This window comes from Aulonocara sp. 'chitande type north' Nkhata Bay, linkage group LG19, assembly GCF_057382095.1.
Source record: "Aulonocara sp. 'chitande type north' Nkhata Bay isolate Kocher_YH1m ecotype deep benthic linkage group LG19, A_spYH_male_GT1.1, whole genome shotgun sequence".
Classification (NCBI taxonomy): Eukaryota; Metazoa; Chordata; class Actinopteri; order Cichliformes; family Cichlidae; genus Aulonocara; species Aulonocara sp. 'chitande type north' Nkhata Bay.
In genome coordinates this window covers 18,777,548-18,792,247 of record NC_141362.1, presented here as the reverse complement: position 1 = coordinate 18,792,247, position 14,700 = coordinate 18,777,548, and the positions used below count along the sequence as shown (strand labels likewise).

At 40.9% G+C, this 14,700-nt stretch overlaps 1 protein-coding gene across 4 annotated transcripts in view; it reads right to left on the bottom strand.

The window, feature by feature from the left end:
* Nucleotides 1-14,700, bottom strand: part of pacs2 (phosphofurin acidic cluster sorting protein 2) — a 63,630-nt gene that overhangs the window by 4,645 nt on the left and 44,285 nt on the right. For 2 of the 4 annotated variants that reach the window (XM_086274007.1, XM_086274008.1), the window contains exons 10-24: nucleotides 13,373-13,463; nucleotides 12,948-13,007; nucleotides 12,572-12,696; nucleotides 12,296-12,428; nucleotides 11,724-11,828; nucleotides 11,454-11,560; nucleotides 11,208-11,362; nucleotides 9,381-9,491; nucleotides 8,416-8,524; nucleotides 7,758-7,790; nucleotides 4,492-4,534; nucleotides 3,199-3,241; nucleotides 2,577-2,712; nucleotides 1,677-1,897; nucleotides 704-817 (exon numbers count right to left, since the gene is read on the bottom strand). In XM_086274007.1, coding sequence (XP_086130133.1) covers nucleotides 704-817; nucleotides 1,677-1,897; nucleotides 2,577-2,712; nucleotides 3,199-3,241; nucleotides 4,492-4,534; nucleotides 7,758-7,790; nucleotides 8,416-8,524; nucleotides 9,381-9,491; nucleotides 11,208-11,362; nucleotides 11,454-11,560; nucleotides 11,724-11,828; nucleotides 12,296-12,428; nucleotides 12,572-12,696; nucleotides 12,948-13,007; nucleotides 13,373-13,463 — 1,586 coding nt within the window. Of the gene's footprint in view, nucleotides 1-703; nucleotides 818-1,676; nucleotides 1,898-2,576; nucleotides 2,713-3,198; nucleotides 3,242-4,491; nucleotides 4,535-5,288; nucleotides 5,334-7,757; nucleotides 7,791-8,415; nucleotides 8,525-9,380; nucleotides 9,492-11,207; nucleotides 11,363-11,453; nucleotides 11,561-11,723; nucleotides 11,829-12,295; nucleotides 12,429-12,571; nucleotides 12,697-12,947; nucleotides 13,008-13,372; nucleotides 13,464-14,700 lie in introns of all 4 variants that reach the window. The other 2 variants (XM_086274010.1, XM_086274009.1) reach the window with 2 other exon arrangements.

Genomic DNA, 14,700 nt, shown 5'->3' with positions numbered 1-14,700 from the left:
GTAACAGGTGTTACTGCTTTCAAATGTACATATTAACTGCCAAACTGCCACACCACAGTACACGGAACAAAAAGTGCTCTCAGTATGAAAGTGGTTATTGGTCTCAGTTCCACGGCTCATGCAAATTTTAAACTTTAAACTTTGCAAAGTTGCTTATTGGAGCTACAACAGAAGTTAATAAAGTAGTTCCACAATAGACCAGATAGATTTTTGCATTGATTAGGTTCCCAGAGTTGGGGACACCCCCCCCCCCGCACACAAACATCCTCCAGCCACACACACCCATATTTTGTTGTAAAACTCCATTGCGGTTTATTTCACACCTCAAAAATTCAATCAGGTAGTAATACACTACTAACTCTTTTACGCTAAGTCCACACCTACACGGGCATCTTTGAAAACGCAGCTGTTTCTATGCGGATCAGTAGATCGGCAGCTTGTGGAATACTCAGACCAGCTTGTCCAGCACCGACAACCATGCCATCTTGTCATCTTGAACATGTCTACATGCCTAAATGCCACCATGTGATTGACTGATTAGATATTGATTAGTACGAAGTGGTCGGCGAGGAACAACTCCTGATCTGATCTTTTTAAAATGTGAGTAATCAGTCAAAATAGAAGCAGCTGTGGTCTGTCTGAGGATGTCTGGGCCGCTGAGCAAGAAGAGTAAACCGAGCAGGAGGTCTGTGCAGAAAATTACCTCTCAGCATGGTCTGCTGGTGCTTGGCAGTGCAGATGAGGCGGCTGATGCCCTCAATCACTTGACTCTTTGACTCCACCTCCTTGTCTTTGCTCTTTTTTGGCAGGAACATGACTGGTAGAAGGGAACAACAGAGATGCACACTGTGATCTCAGAATCTTTCTGGTCTCTCAGGAGTCGTATGTGAAAACATTTTTGCAAGACTGGATTTAATCATTTTACACTGTTTTCTTAATGACTACTATAGAGTTTATTGACTTTTTCAGGGTTCATTCACAACCAAAGTCTACCCTTAGGGTAGGGGTGTCAAACATGAGGCCCGGGGGCCAGAATTGGCCCAGTGAAGCCTCTAATTCGGGCCACTAGATGGCTCTGGAATGAGTGAAGAAGGGCATACATTTTGGACTTTTAAATGTATTTTCAACCTGATTAAGACCTCTCCCATGGCTTTTCATATTACACCAAAATAATTAATCAATAGATAAACAATTAAATTATAGTAAAAAACAAAACAAAAAATGTGTTCTATCAACTACAGAAATTCATTTTCATACAAAGGGACTACAAAAAAGAATATGACATTTTCTGTGAATTAACAAAATATTTCTGTTTTATAGTTACAAGGCGGTCTGAACAACGAGCTACTATTTTCTGTGATTTTGCACATTTATTTCTCAGTTTAAGCCCGAGGAGTCATGCTCACAGATCTCTTTCTTTGCCACAGCAGCTTTTTCTTTTTCATGTAGAAAACCCGAGATTTATGTTTGAAATTGTGCTTTTTTTATACTAAGATATTATGTAGTTAAACTTCTTTATACTGACAGAAAGGCGGAGTTTCACAGGACCGGCCCCCTTACTGTAAGATCAAAGTGGGCTGTTTGCAGCCCACGATGCAAAATTAGTTTGACACCCCTACCTTTGGGCTTCCCACGACTGCCTCAGCGCACCGTGACAACACAGTCATACAACATACCCTTCTTATTCTTCTCCTTGGTCACCACAGTCATAGACATGGTGGGCTGGGAGCTTGGCTCTGCGCCCCCCAGTGGCAGCCGGCTGACCTGCAGCGAGCGGAAATTGCACTTGAGAGTGTTTTTGGAGGAGGAGTCTCGCTTCTCCACATCTTTCTTCCTTTCTGTCGGAGCCACCCAGTAGTCCACCTGAAGCCCCATGAGCTCCACCTGACCACCAGAGCTGCAGGAAAACAGCAATGTTGATACTGTGAAAAGGCTTTAATTTTAAACTTTATTGCATAAATTACATAAAAACAATATGAGATAATATAGAGAATTGAGCAGTATCGTATAGAAGGAATTCACGCAGTCATTGTCTTTAGGAAAATGTACATAAATACAGCACTATATAAGTACACGAACATGGTATTCATTTTTAAAATAATTAATCTCTCTAGTTTATTCACACTGCTTCTCTCTTTTGATTCTTTGTTAAATAAACAATGACACACTCAAATATTTCTACATTTTAGAAGCTGCAAAAAACCAGATTTTTATATCCTGATATGTGAAACTTCAGACTTTAAAGGAAAGATGTGCTTAAATGAAACAAATGAAAGACAAATATACAGCTGTGGAATACACGTACAAGTCGTAAAACGTTACAGATTTTTGTAAAGAATTTGCATCAGTAGCTTTGAATCTGAAAGCTGGGACCCCTCAAAGAGACTGCGTTGCATAAAGCTTCTTGCAATGTGCCAGTTTTGCTCTTAGACTTTGTATAGAGTCTCAGAAGATGAAATATCTTCTGGCTCAAACATTTAATTTTAAACTTTGTGCAGAGACGTTGCTTTGATTTACCAGGACATTAGTAAAAAAGAACTTGATGTAATTTCCCTCCAGCAGGCAGCACATCTTACCTGTAAGCACAAAAGCTGGTGTTGACAGAGGGAGACGAGGGCGGCGTGGGCGATGCCTCTTTGAAAGCGGGTGATACCTGTGGAGGGGTGGAGGAGAGCAGCGAGGAGCCCAGAGGCGCTGCATCATCAGAGTCTCCTGAGAAAGGAAAAAGCAAAAAAGAGCTGTGAAAGGAGGCAAGCAGCATCAGGAATAACAATTTCTTGCAATTTCTTTTGAAATATTGTTAGATTGCATCATACCTACAATCAGTAAACTAGCCATCTCTCCATTTAAATGACTTTAAACACAAAAATGTCTTCTTGTTGACTTGCAACACTAACATGAAGCTTTTTATTTATTCAAAGTCTCAGCATAACAAAGATGATATAACATCAGGCTCACAGGATTAATTGCTACAGTATAAATCAACAAGTCCTTCTGGAATTGATTATTAATGCCTTGAGAATATATTTACATCTAATAAGCTCATAAGGATCAACAGGAATGTAGATATGGCAATGCTGCTCACTTCATTCAGTAAAGCTGTCTAATGAAGTCTTATATAAAGGTTTAACATGCAGCCTATGACAAAACATCTCTTTTAATATTCAACAACCACAAAGTGGCCAAACAGTGGTGTACCTGATGTTGCAGCTGTTTGCTCCACAATGCCAACTTTCACCATCTGAAGAACAGAATGGAAAAGCAAAGGTTTATCACTTTAAGCACCACTTCAAAGTGCCACAAAAACCCACAGATAAACTGAAAAGTGCAGCATTTGCATCAATCAGACATAACACTGTGACTGCCTGGTTAAAATTGTGCTGGTCACTCATTTACTGCTACAACAGCCCTGAGTACTCGAGGCATGGACTCCAGTAGACCCCTGGAGGCATGCTGTGGTATCTGTCACCTAGATGTTAGCAACAGATCCCTCACACCTACACTTATTTGTCCTGCACATCACACAGATGCTCACTTGGATTGACATCTGGGGAATCTGGACGTCAAGTCAACACCTTAAACTCGCTTCTGTGCTCCTCAAATCATCCCTGATCAAATTTTTTCTCTGTGGCAGGGCACATTATCCTGCTGAAAGAGGATGGGAATGCAATTTCCATGAAAGAGGGTGCATCCTCTGCAGCAATGCTAGGTGTGGTACCTGTCCAAGTAACATGCACATGAATGGGAGAAGCCAAGGTTTCCCAGCAAAACATTGCCCAAAGCATTGCATTGCCTTCGCCTGGTTACCTTCTATTCACAGAAAGATGTTCCCCAGGTAAGCGATGCATACACACCCGGTGATGCAAGAGAAACTGTGATTCATTAGACCAGACCTTCCTCCATTGCTCCGTGATCATCTTTTGTTATTCACTTGGCCATTGTTGGTGCTTTCACCGGTAGACGGGGTCAGCAAGGACACCCTGACTGGTCAGAAGCTATGCAGCCTCACGCATAACAAAAATACGATGCACTGTGTAATCTTTGACACCTTTCAATCAGAACCAGCATCAAGTTTTTCCACAACAGTAGCTCATTTGCGGTCTGTTGGACCACACGGGCCAGCCTTCACTCCCCATGTGCATCAGTGAGCCTTGGCCACCCATGACCCTGTTGCTGGTTCACCACTGTTCCTTCTTTGGATTGCTTTTGATAGACACTGACCACTGCAGACCAAGAAAACCCCACAAGAGCTGTAGTTTTGGAGACCCAGTCGTCTAAGCTTTCACAATTTGACCTTTTGTCAAACTCGCACAAATCCTCAAGCCCTTTCCTGCTTCTAACACATCAACTTTTAGGACAACATGTTCACACGCTCCCTGATATATCCCACTGACTAACGTGTGTCACGATAAAGAGGTAAACGTCACCTGTCAGTGGTCATAATGCTATGCCTGATCAGTGTATTTAGGCAGAGAGAGAGATAATACTTACCCCGATAAAAGGAATGAATTTCTGACATGAATCCTCATCTGGGCTGTAACGAGTGCAGGTAACAAGAAGGCACAAGGAGAGAAATTAGAGTTTGATCAAAATAAAGTAGCCAGCTCTAAAGGGAATACATGCTACAAGCATTTCCTAAACTTGGCTACAAAGAGTACTAAAAGAAATTAAGATTATAATTTGAAGAAATGTAAATCTAAAGTTAGTAACATTGAAATCTAGTCATTAGTAGCTTGTGCATAATGACTTTGGGTGATGCTGATTTCCATTGTTTTACATCTGGAAATAACTGAGTCCTCTCTTGCATAGGGGACTATGCAAAGCTCAGCTGCACATGCTGCTTGGATTTAACCTCCACTAAAACGGGTTCACTTCCTGACGGCAGGCCTCTGATTGGAGTTGGAGAAGCAGAGAGCAAAACATGCAAGCTTTTGGCCGATTTGGGGCCTCGAGCAAAGCCATCAAATCACTGCAGCACCAGACTGGATCGACCCAAACAGAGTCATGAGGGCGTTCAGCAAGGCAGCAAGTCCATCAGGGGAACAAGTCAACTAGAGTCATAAAGGAGTCGATGAAAAGGAAGAGCACCAACCTAAGTCCAAAACCTTTTGGCTCCATGCACTACCTGTCAGAGGTAGTGCATTACAACATTTAACAAGCCTTCTACTGTGTGAACTATTTTCCCGGAAATACCCAGAAAAATAGCCGGAATAAAGTTCTACTGTTCTGTAGGTCTACGTGTTCTGAATGTAAAGATGTTCAGCGACACGAAAGGTCGTTGCTCTTGCCTTGAAGAAACCTGCCATCGCCCCCCCAGGGAAGAAACAGAGAGACTAAAGAGGAGGGGGAGAGAGAGAGAGACAGCCTACAGTAGGTAACAGTTTGTTTTTCCAACACAAACACATCTCTGCTGTAATCACTTCAAAGCAGCCGGAGAGAGAGAGAGCCTGATGTCTGCCTGGTATGGACCACGACAGAGTACGTGAGTATTGTTTGAGCCACTTCATCCATTCATTAAATTTAATGTTTGATATCTGAAAGATGCACATGCACATCAACCCATGTAAACAGTTGAAGACAGCTGAATTATGAACATGCACTTTATAGAAGCATTTATACTCCTCTAATTAAAATAAGCTTTTTCCATGTCCAAGAGTGGCACTTCTCAATGATCTCAATAATCTCCAAATATTTTCTTAATAATTCTCACTGAAACAAATTTGCACAATTTCCAGTAAGTTATTAAAATTATTTATTGAACATCCAGCAGGATCGTCTAAAGATTTACCTCAAATTTGTGCATGGATATTTACCTACAGACAAGCGCATAGAAAGAGTGATGCTCTCCAAAATAAATGGATATATAGTTGTGCTTATTGAGCTATTCCATTAAATAAAATAAAAATAATCAAATCACCTGAGCCTCTCCAAGACACAGCCTATTAAAATAATTTAGAAATAAATAATATTCATACAATAAAATGCCTGTTTAGCTATTAAAGCCCTACAGACTTGTATGTGTAATTTGTGTGTACATGTATAAATATGTTTGTCCGATATTAAACTGGATTCAACCAAACAATGTTGTTGGTGGTTGCAGCTCATAATTAAATAAAAGAAGAGTGCATCAACATAACACCCTATTTTTACTGACAGTATCCACATCTCATACATCTTAGTAGATAAATAACAGACAGACATGATTGGCCGGGAAGCATGAAACAGCAGGGAGGGAGAAACAAAAGAGGCTGATTGTAAATGTTCACCTGCCACTTTAACAGCACAATTGTTCCTTGAAAATTACGGCGGCTCAGCGCTGAGAATGAATTGTTCTGTTTCAGCAAACGCCTGCATACATGCAGCACTAAAAGCTCTTCAGTGGATGCTGATAAAATTTAATTATTAAAACATTGGTCCAATCAAAAGGAACCGAATCTACTTCCTGCACATTAAAAGTTCACTAATTAAAATATTAAATCATGGTTATTAAATCCATACCAAACCATGCCAATTCCTGGTTTGACAGAGGATTATGTGCAGGGTTATTACTGCTGTAACATCCATTTAAAACAGTTTTCGTTAGCTTTTAGCACATTTAGCACAGAGATGGGCTCAGCTCAGTTTACTAATCACCCAATAGTTGTTTCTTTATGAGCAGATAGAAATGATATATAAATCGTCCCCTCTCTATTACTACAAAATGACTTTTGACTGTTGTGTTAAACACTGCACTACGAAGCTATTACTCTCTCTACCACAACAGCCTTGTTTGCAAAAACAGTGGGCAACTAAAGAATGAGAAAGTAAACAGCTATTCCAACATCTACCACTAAAGTTGGTCAATTAATTAAAGAATTTAGGGTTTTTAAACATCTGATTCCAAGAATCAGGGGAAATATCAAGATGCAAGGCTAAAAAAATTATCTTCAGATGGCACTGCATTAAAAACAAACATGCACAGCAGTGGAAATAACCACATGGTGTGAAAAGCAGTTCTGAAGAACCGTTAAACCTCTACATGTTAATAAAATACATGAGGCAGTGCTCATTTGATATATGTACCAGAAAGTCTTTTGGCCTGACCAATCAAAACTTGAATTCCTTTTTTAAATTGACGTCCTCTGGACCAAACAAGAGGGGGACCCATCTGGCTTTGTACGAGTTCAGAGCTCAAACGAGAGCATGCATATTAGTAGAGATGCTATCACATTAGTGCACCAGACATAGGGAAATATGCACATGTGTGGAAGCTCCAATGCTGAATGAGATACACATGTTTTTGAACAACCTATGCTGCCAGAAGGGAGAATTGCAACAAAGGAGGATCTGAACTGAGAAATGGGGAAACATTTAACTTTGAAACTTATAGAAAACACACACAGTGGTCACCGTGCTCCTGTTACATATATATTTTACACAACATCCTAACTAATGTGGTTATTTTATTTATTTTTAAATATCTTTATATGCTGAGAAATGTAATCAGTGTATAAAGCTCCTTTGCATCCCACTGGCTGATTTCATAAAAACGTCAAAATCAAAACTTCATCTGGTGCAGCTTCAAACATCTCATACTGCTTCTGTGTCGTTGCAGCTTTACTCTGGAAAGCTTACATTGAAACTTTTGATAATTTAGCCAGCTGTTAAAGCGACAAGATCCAAAAAACAATGAGAGGGTTCAAGGAGAAATGCGTGAACCACAGAGAAAGCGCATGAATCACCAGGCTACATGAGAAACAGACTATCGTTCACAATACCTTACTGCAAAATCAAAATGAAAGCTCTTTTTCCTTCAAAGAAAGAAAACATACAACACAAAGATAAATCATGTTATTCACTCACACAGTGATGGAAACACAGTGATGCTTAGAAGACACACTACCCACCCCCACACAAACAGACAAACCCTGCAACATTAGTGAAACTATTCACTCAGTATTTCTTTCAAAAAGGGGCTGAATGGAAACCAGAAGGTGCACCTCATTTCTGTGGCCTTTAATCTTCGCCTGAGCTAAGCTGGCTGTTTACTACTAGCAAATGTCTAATAATCTACTCTCCGTAGTTAATGTTTGCTTTAAAACCTTCTTGTGCGTGTGAGTAACTTGCACCACAGAAGCATACTTACAGCATATATGTAATAATATATGCAGTGCAGGTATTTTTAATTCAATTTGTAATGTTCAGGGAGATTCTAGTAACTTATCACTGTGGATTTCTCTTTAAATAAACATTTGAAACCCCGTTTAAAAATACTGAAAGCTCTGCATTAGAAGCATATGTTAGAGCAAACATAGACTCCGATTTTTTGACTGTAACGCCTAAAACAAAGGCTTCCATGCATCTCTGATAACAACTAGACTGTAACTTTATTTTGTCATTAAATGAGGGTGAAATCCTGAGAAAAAAAGCATGTACCTCTTCTGCTTGTAGGTGAGCATGGCCTCTGCGATAGGGAGCTGGTGAGCTCCGTTAGCTCCCACCATATACTGTGTTACCCTGGAAACTACATCTGGGTTCTCCTGGACTGTAAAGGAGACGGTGATTAGTACCTGATTACAGAGTCAGCAACATACAGTATTCATTCACCAGCCATTTTATTAGGTATACTTTACTGGTACCGGTATGGGTCAACTGTTGCCTTCAGAATTACCATAATACTTGTTATAGATTCGACAAGGTGCTGGAGATTTTGATATGTGGGCTACACACCCCTGATGAGAAAGTCCAGTTCCCCCACATCTCACAGGTGCTTCACTGGACTATGATCCAGTGACTGTGGAAGCCATTTGACTATAGAAAACTTTCTGTCATGTTCAATAAACTCCTTTGAGATGATCTGAGCGAACGTAGGAGCTTAAATTGAGACCACCAGACACGCAGCATTCGTCTGTTGTCCAACTTTGGTGCAAACTGTAGCCTCGGTTTAATGTTCTGAGTTGACAGGAGAAGCATCTGGTGTGCTCTTCTTCAGTGTCTGGCGTGTTGTGCATTTAGAGATGCTCTTCAGTGTTACTGTCCAGGCAGCTCAAAGAAAATCTGCCACTCACTGGATGTTGTTTTTTCTTTTCCCTGACCATTCTCTGTAAAACCCTAGAGATGGTTGCATGGGAAGTAGATGGCATCATCGACCATGACACATTCAAAGTCCCTTAAATCCCCTTTCTCCCTCATTTTGAGTTTAAATTTTGAGCTTCAGCAGGTTAATGCCTTATTAGATATTTGTGTTAACAAGCAAATAGGTGTACCTAATAAAGTGGCTAGTGAGCATGTAACATCATAATTATGTTTCTGGTTAAAATAATTTCAGTGGCTCTTTAAGAGCTCTTTAAACTTTGAACAAATGAGTGTTATGTTGTTCAAAGAAAAGCGTGACAGCCCACCAACAACTGGAGCCTCTGATTTGTGAAACAGGTCCCTCCAGGCAGCATCTTGGAACAAACTGTTGTATCGATAGTCAATAGTGCCGAGATACTTGGAGACTGGATGTGCACCTAAAGCCAATGGAAAAGAGAGAGAGTCATGATTTAAAAAAAACAGTGCAGAGCTGCTGCAGTTTGACATCAATATCACCACCGCGTTTCCACTACAACAAGGTTAAAACTAATATTAACAAGCAGCACTGCAATTTACACAAATACAGCACTTTTAAATATTGAAAAATTAGTAGAGCACAAGACCTCTGAAAAAGCTGCTGGTCTGCTTTTCACAAATGTGCGAATATGAAAAAAAACAAACAGAAAATTTGAAATATCCAGACGGCTCATGAAAGTTTTTAGCTTTAGTGGTCAAATCCCACAAAGTTGCTTTTGCTTCCTTACAGTGAGGCCCTGAGTGCACGTCGCTTTCTCATTTCTGTCATTTGTGCCTCCTTGTCTCCTCTGTCCTCAGTCCTCCTGCCTGTGCCTCTGTATGCCATGCTAAGAGACGTTACTGGATCCCAACATCTATCTGGAGGTCAGAGGTCGGAGGACAGAGGAGGCTTGCCTGAGGAGATATAATTGAGGATGCACACTTACATCCTCTGCAGAAGTATTTTTGCAGCGTATAACAGAGTTGCACACAGCTGGGATATATAGACCAGGGAAGGAGCAGAATAATTTATGTCTATTCATAAAGTGTTTGAGTTATTTATAAATTGGTCAACTATTTGATTTTTGTTAGAAGTAGCCTTAAAAATAAAAAAGTCACAAACACAGTTATATCAGGGATACAGCAGACTTTGAAGCAAGGATGTCTAAGGATTTTGATAAATGTGTGTCGCCTCAGCTCCTCTCTCCTTCTTTCTTCCCTGGTTGAAGGGACTAAGATGTGAGGAAAGGAATCGAGAAGGCACAAACTGAGAACTGAGAAAGGAGCCTTGTATGACTTCCTGTTTAGCAGCTTCACAGCTGATTCTGACTGACTGACAGAAAATGGGTCTGGAAAGCAAAACCCAATAAAATAACTTATGTGAGAAATCATATAAAGTAATTTTTTCCAAGTAAGTAGCAGTAGTTTCAGTTTGCAGTCACAAATGAATATATCTTTAAAAAGTGTTTACAGCTTATAGAAGGCAAAGATTTCAGCCGATTCTGCTCCAATCATATGGATATGAAGATAATAAATTACATCATTTTAGTATGTAATGCTTCTAGCACATAGGTCAGCATGTTGTTATAAAAACATAAAACATCAACGTTTTAGTATAGCCCTTCGAGGGAAGCTGCGCCTCCTCTTGAAGAAAAGTGGAAGCATTTAGGAACCACAGCAGCTCAGCTCAACTGCAGAGTGCTGAGGTGTAGAGTGTGTAAACGTCGCCCAAGCTCTGCTGAATCTCTAACTGCAGAGCTCTAAAGCAGCTCTGGCATTAACATCAGCACAAAAACTGTGTGCCGGGAGCTTCACAGTATAGCCTCGCAGTTCCTGTCGGTGTAATGTGTAGGTGGCCCAACGCTTCTGTCCATATAGCATACGTGATGGTTACATGGATAATCTTGCTTAACAGTCTAGCTCCACCTCTAGCCCCCAGTCCTCCACCCATGCTAACCATTTGCTTCTGCTGTAAGCGCCACCTGAAGTTTAATGGGCCTCCGTTTGTCCGTGCTCGACCTCTGTACCAACTTTAAAGAAAATCATCAAAGTAGTTTTTGCCTAATCCCACTAAACAAAAACATGACCTCACTGGTGCACCTAACAACAGAAGAGACGAGAGCTACGCCGTCACAAACCTAGAGGGATGATGAGGAACCTCATGTAGCCGAGCCAGTCAGGAGTTTTGTGGGACAGGTGGTCCACAAAAAGCCTCAGAACTGCACTGAGGTAGTGCTGCGCTCCGGCCACCGCTATCTTTATAGGAACAGGCGTCTGGGAGTTACAGTTGCAGCTAGGGAGAAAAACGAGCAGCGCAGCTCTGCATTACTGCAACATTAATCCAGAGTGTGCGTGCTTTCATAAAGCATGGGAGGCAGACTTACAATCTCTGTATGCGGGAGACGATGGTGTTGAACGCAGCTTGGATGTCAGCCGTGGTGCAGGTGCAGACCACTGGCAGATGGTGGTTTTGCAGCATGTCTGAAAGATACTGAGAGAGGAGGGACTCCATTATAAACCAATAATTAATGCTCTGTAAATCTTTAAACACTTAAAAACTACTGGTCAAAGAAAATTTAATTAATTAAATGACCTAAATGAAAATTGTATACAAGTAAGTAAGACCTTTATCTTTGAAAAGGCCTGCTGCTTACCTGGCCCTGCCAGTCAGACGTGTTGATGAGGATGATACTATCAGGGAGGTGGTTATCAGATACCAGGATGTGGTTAAGTTGGTCATACACTGTCTTTCTGGGAATCTAGGGAAGTAAAATAGGTAAACCTTAATGTTAGGTTCATGTTAATGTAAGATCTCATACTTTTCTTTTCCGGCACAATCTATTAGACATGTCTATGAATACATTAACACACGGACGGTCATTACAATAAGCACCTCTGTCCTATACATATATGCTGCCAAAACAGTGACTCTCTTGCCTGAATTGAGAATTATCTTCATATTAACTGTTTTAACATTCCTGTGCACTGGCTTATGCTTTCTGGCTGAAATTAGGCGGCCTGGTTTTGAGTTCACCCTGCTACCCTTTGTTATGTGTCTTCCCTCGACACGTTTTCCCTCCTTTCTTGTCTTTTTTTCCCCGCTGTCAAATAAAGGCTAAATGCCAAAATCTTTAATATTCAGAAAATCTTTCCCACGCCTGTGAATACAAGAAAACTCATAGTTTTTGGTTTGTTTTTGGTTTCCCCTGCACTTCTACCCTCCTACCTGTAGGTGGCATCTGGTATCCAGAGACCGCTCATTGTCCAGGCTGTTGGCCCTCTCATTCTGGGGCCTGCTGGGTTGGCGCTCCTTCAGCGATGTGCTCCTGCCTCGCCTCCCTGCCAACTTTGGTTCCTGCCTAAAAGCAAAAAAAGCAAAGGAAGAGAGAGACAAGTTAAACAATTCTTTGCATTCAGACATGAAGAATCATGCGTGCGCATTTACAGCGTTGCCTTTACAGGCTTGAAATAAGTGTGTTATCATTAAATTATGTATATTTACCTGTTGGATGAAATGATAAGAGACTCTGTTTTGGTCATTTTGCCACTCGGTGGGAGTCTCTCTAAAAACGTGTCCATGTTGTCCATCTCCAGCTCTGTGGTTGGGGTCACCGCCTCTGGCTGCTCCTGAGGGGAAACAGAAGCAGAGAAAAACTGGAACAGTGTTTATGAGCTAAGAGCTGGCAGATGTGTTTCTGCATTCTTGCTCTTCAACACTTTTTCACATCTTAAATGCCTTAAGGATCGTCTTTGGATTACAGGTTTTATTGACAGTCTTACAGAGAACACAGGAGATCTTCTTTAGCCTTTCTTACATATAATAAAAATACAATATTGAGTCAGTGCATCAATCTGAAAAAGCTTAGATTCACACTCACAAAAGGGATGTTATCAGACACGCCGTCATCCCCGGTGCACTTGGTTTTATCTGGGTCAACCTGGAGTGAGGTTGTGGGAAGAATAATAAACATCACCTGGATTTGATGGACTCTGGGAAACTTTAATTTCAGAGAAAGTAAAGCATTGTCTGACTCGACATATCATCATGAATTGTTAGTTCAACTGAAGCCCTACAGTTTCGCAAACAGGCAACCAGAGGGATAAACCTGAAGGCTGAAGGAAAAACCTGAGCCGGAGAAGCCATCAGAGCAGCTCACCTGCCTCCAGCTGTTCACTCACATGTTACTTAACTCATTTGTTTAAGTGAAGGAGGAGATTTGAAATCAATTAATGTGGAAGATAAGCAGAAACTACTGGAGGCCATTTGGTGTTTCACAATGTGCTCGTGTGTCGGGGGTCTCACCGGGCTGGGAGGCTCCCTGTGGCTCCGAGTGCTGTGGATGCTGCCAATCTCAGTCTGAGAGCTCGAGAGGGAGAGACCCTCGAAATATGGCCTGAAACAGAAGAAAAATACATTTGTTTCACATCATGTAAATATACCTGCTGAGGTTTATTGACTTGGCAGTCTCCTCTGAGTGAGGGGGTAAGTACACGGCCAGAAATGAGTTCAGTCTGTCAAGCATCCATTCCTAAGAAAGAGAAACAGGGCGAAACGGCTGATCTATGCCAAATTACACAAGAACTGGACTGAAAATCAGTCTTATGGAGTGAGGAATCCAAATCTGAACGTTTGAGTTGTGCAAACTCTGTTTTGACTTGCATATTATATTTCCAAGTAAGTTTGCACATGTCCCAATAAACTCTGCACCTGTTTCCCACACATAAACACATGAGTCTTTTGGACCGTTTTATAAATCGTTTTTAAACATTTTCACTATTCAGAATATTTTTGGAAAAATATGGACCAACTGTAACAAATTAAAAAGAATTTCTGCCAACGTTACATTAGAGCAGGTAAAATAGACGCAGCTGCTGTGAACTGGTTTGCTGACTTACACAGAGAAGCCAGATTTGACTGATACACCAAGTAAATCGCAGATTCACACCTTGTCAGTCACAAAGAGGCCACATCCTAAAGCGCGCCCCTCCTTTGTTGTCTATTTTAAGGAATATTTGAGGGAATATCTTGTAAACGGGAAAACTATTTACAAAATAAACATTGTGCTGTATTAACAAAGAGCTGAAACTTGTAAAGGTACGGTGGCTCTGAGAGGCCGAACAGACTGCAACTTTTATCACGATTCATATAATACTGATGACGGATTTTTAGGCTAATAGTTAGGCTAACACTAACTTACCTCTCATCTTTTCTTTCCTCACAAAACCAATAGATCCTCCACTTCTTTTAAGTGTCTCCCAGCGCAATTATTAGCATATTTTGGTTCCTGCAACCGGTCCGTCGGGTTATTGTCTCCCCAGAAACACTTCCCTTGTGCTTTTGGAAATCTGTTTTTTCCTATTTCTGTTTTGTTTTTTCCTATTTCCGTTGTCGTTTTTCCCATTTGCGTTGTGTTTTGTGTGCTTTTGCAGCATTTTTCTTATTGCTGGAGTTTTCTTAAGTTGCAGTCCTTTTGGCCTCTCAGGGCCACCGTACAAAGGAGAACATAAACTCAATTGAGGTCACAGATTAAAGTGAGCAAAAGGTGCTTTTCTTACAGATTTATATACAATAAAAGATATGTCTGCAACAAGAGGACTGCCCCCTGCTGGCGATTAGAAAGACCAGAAGCT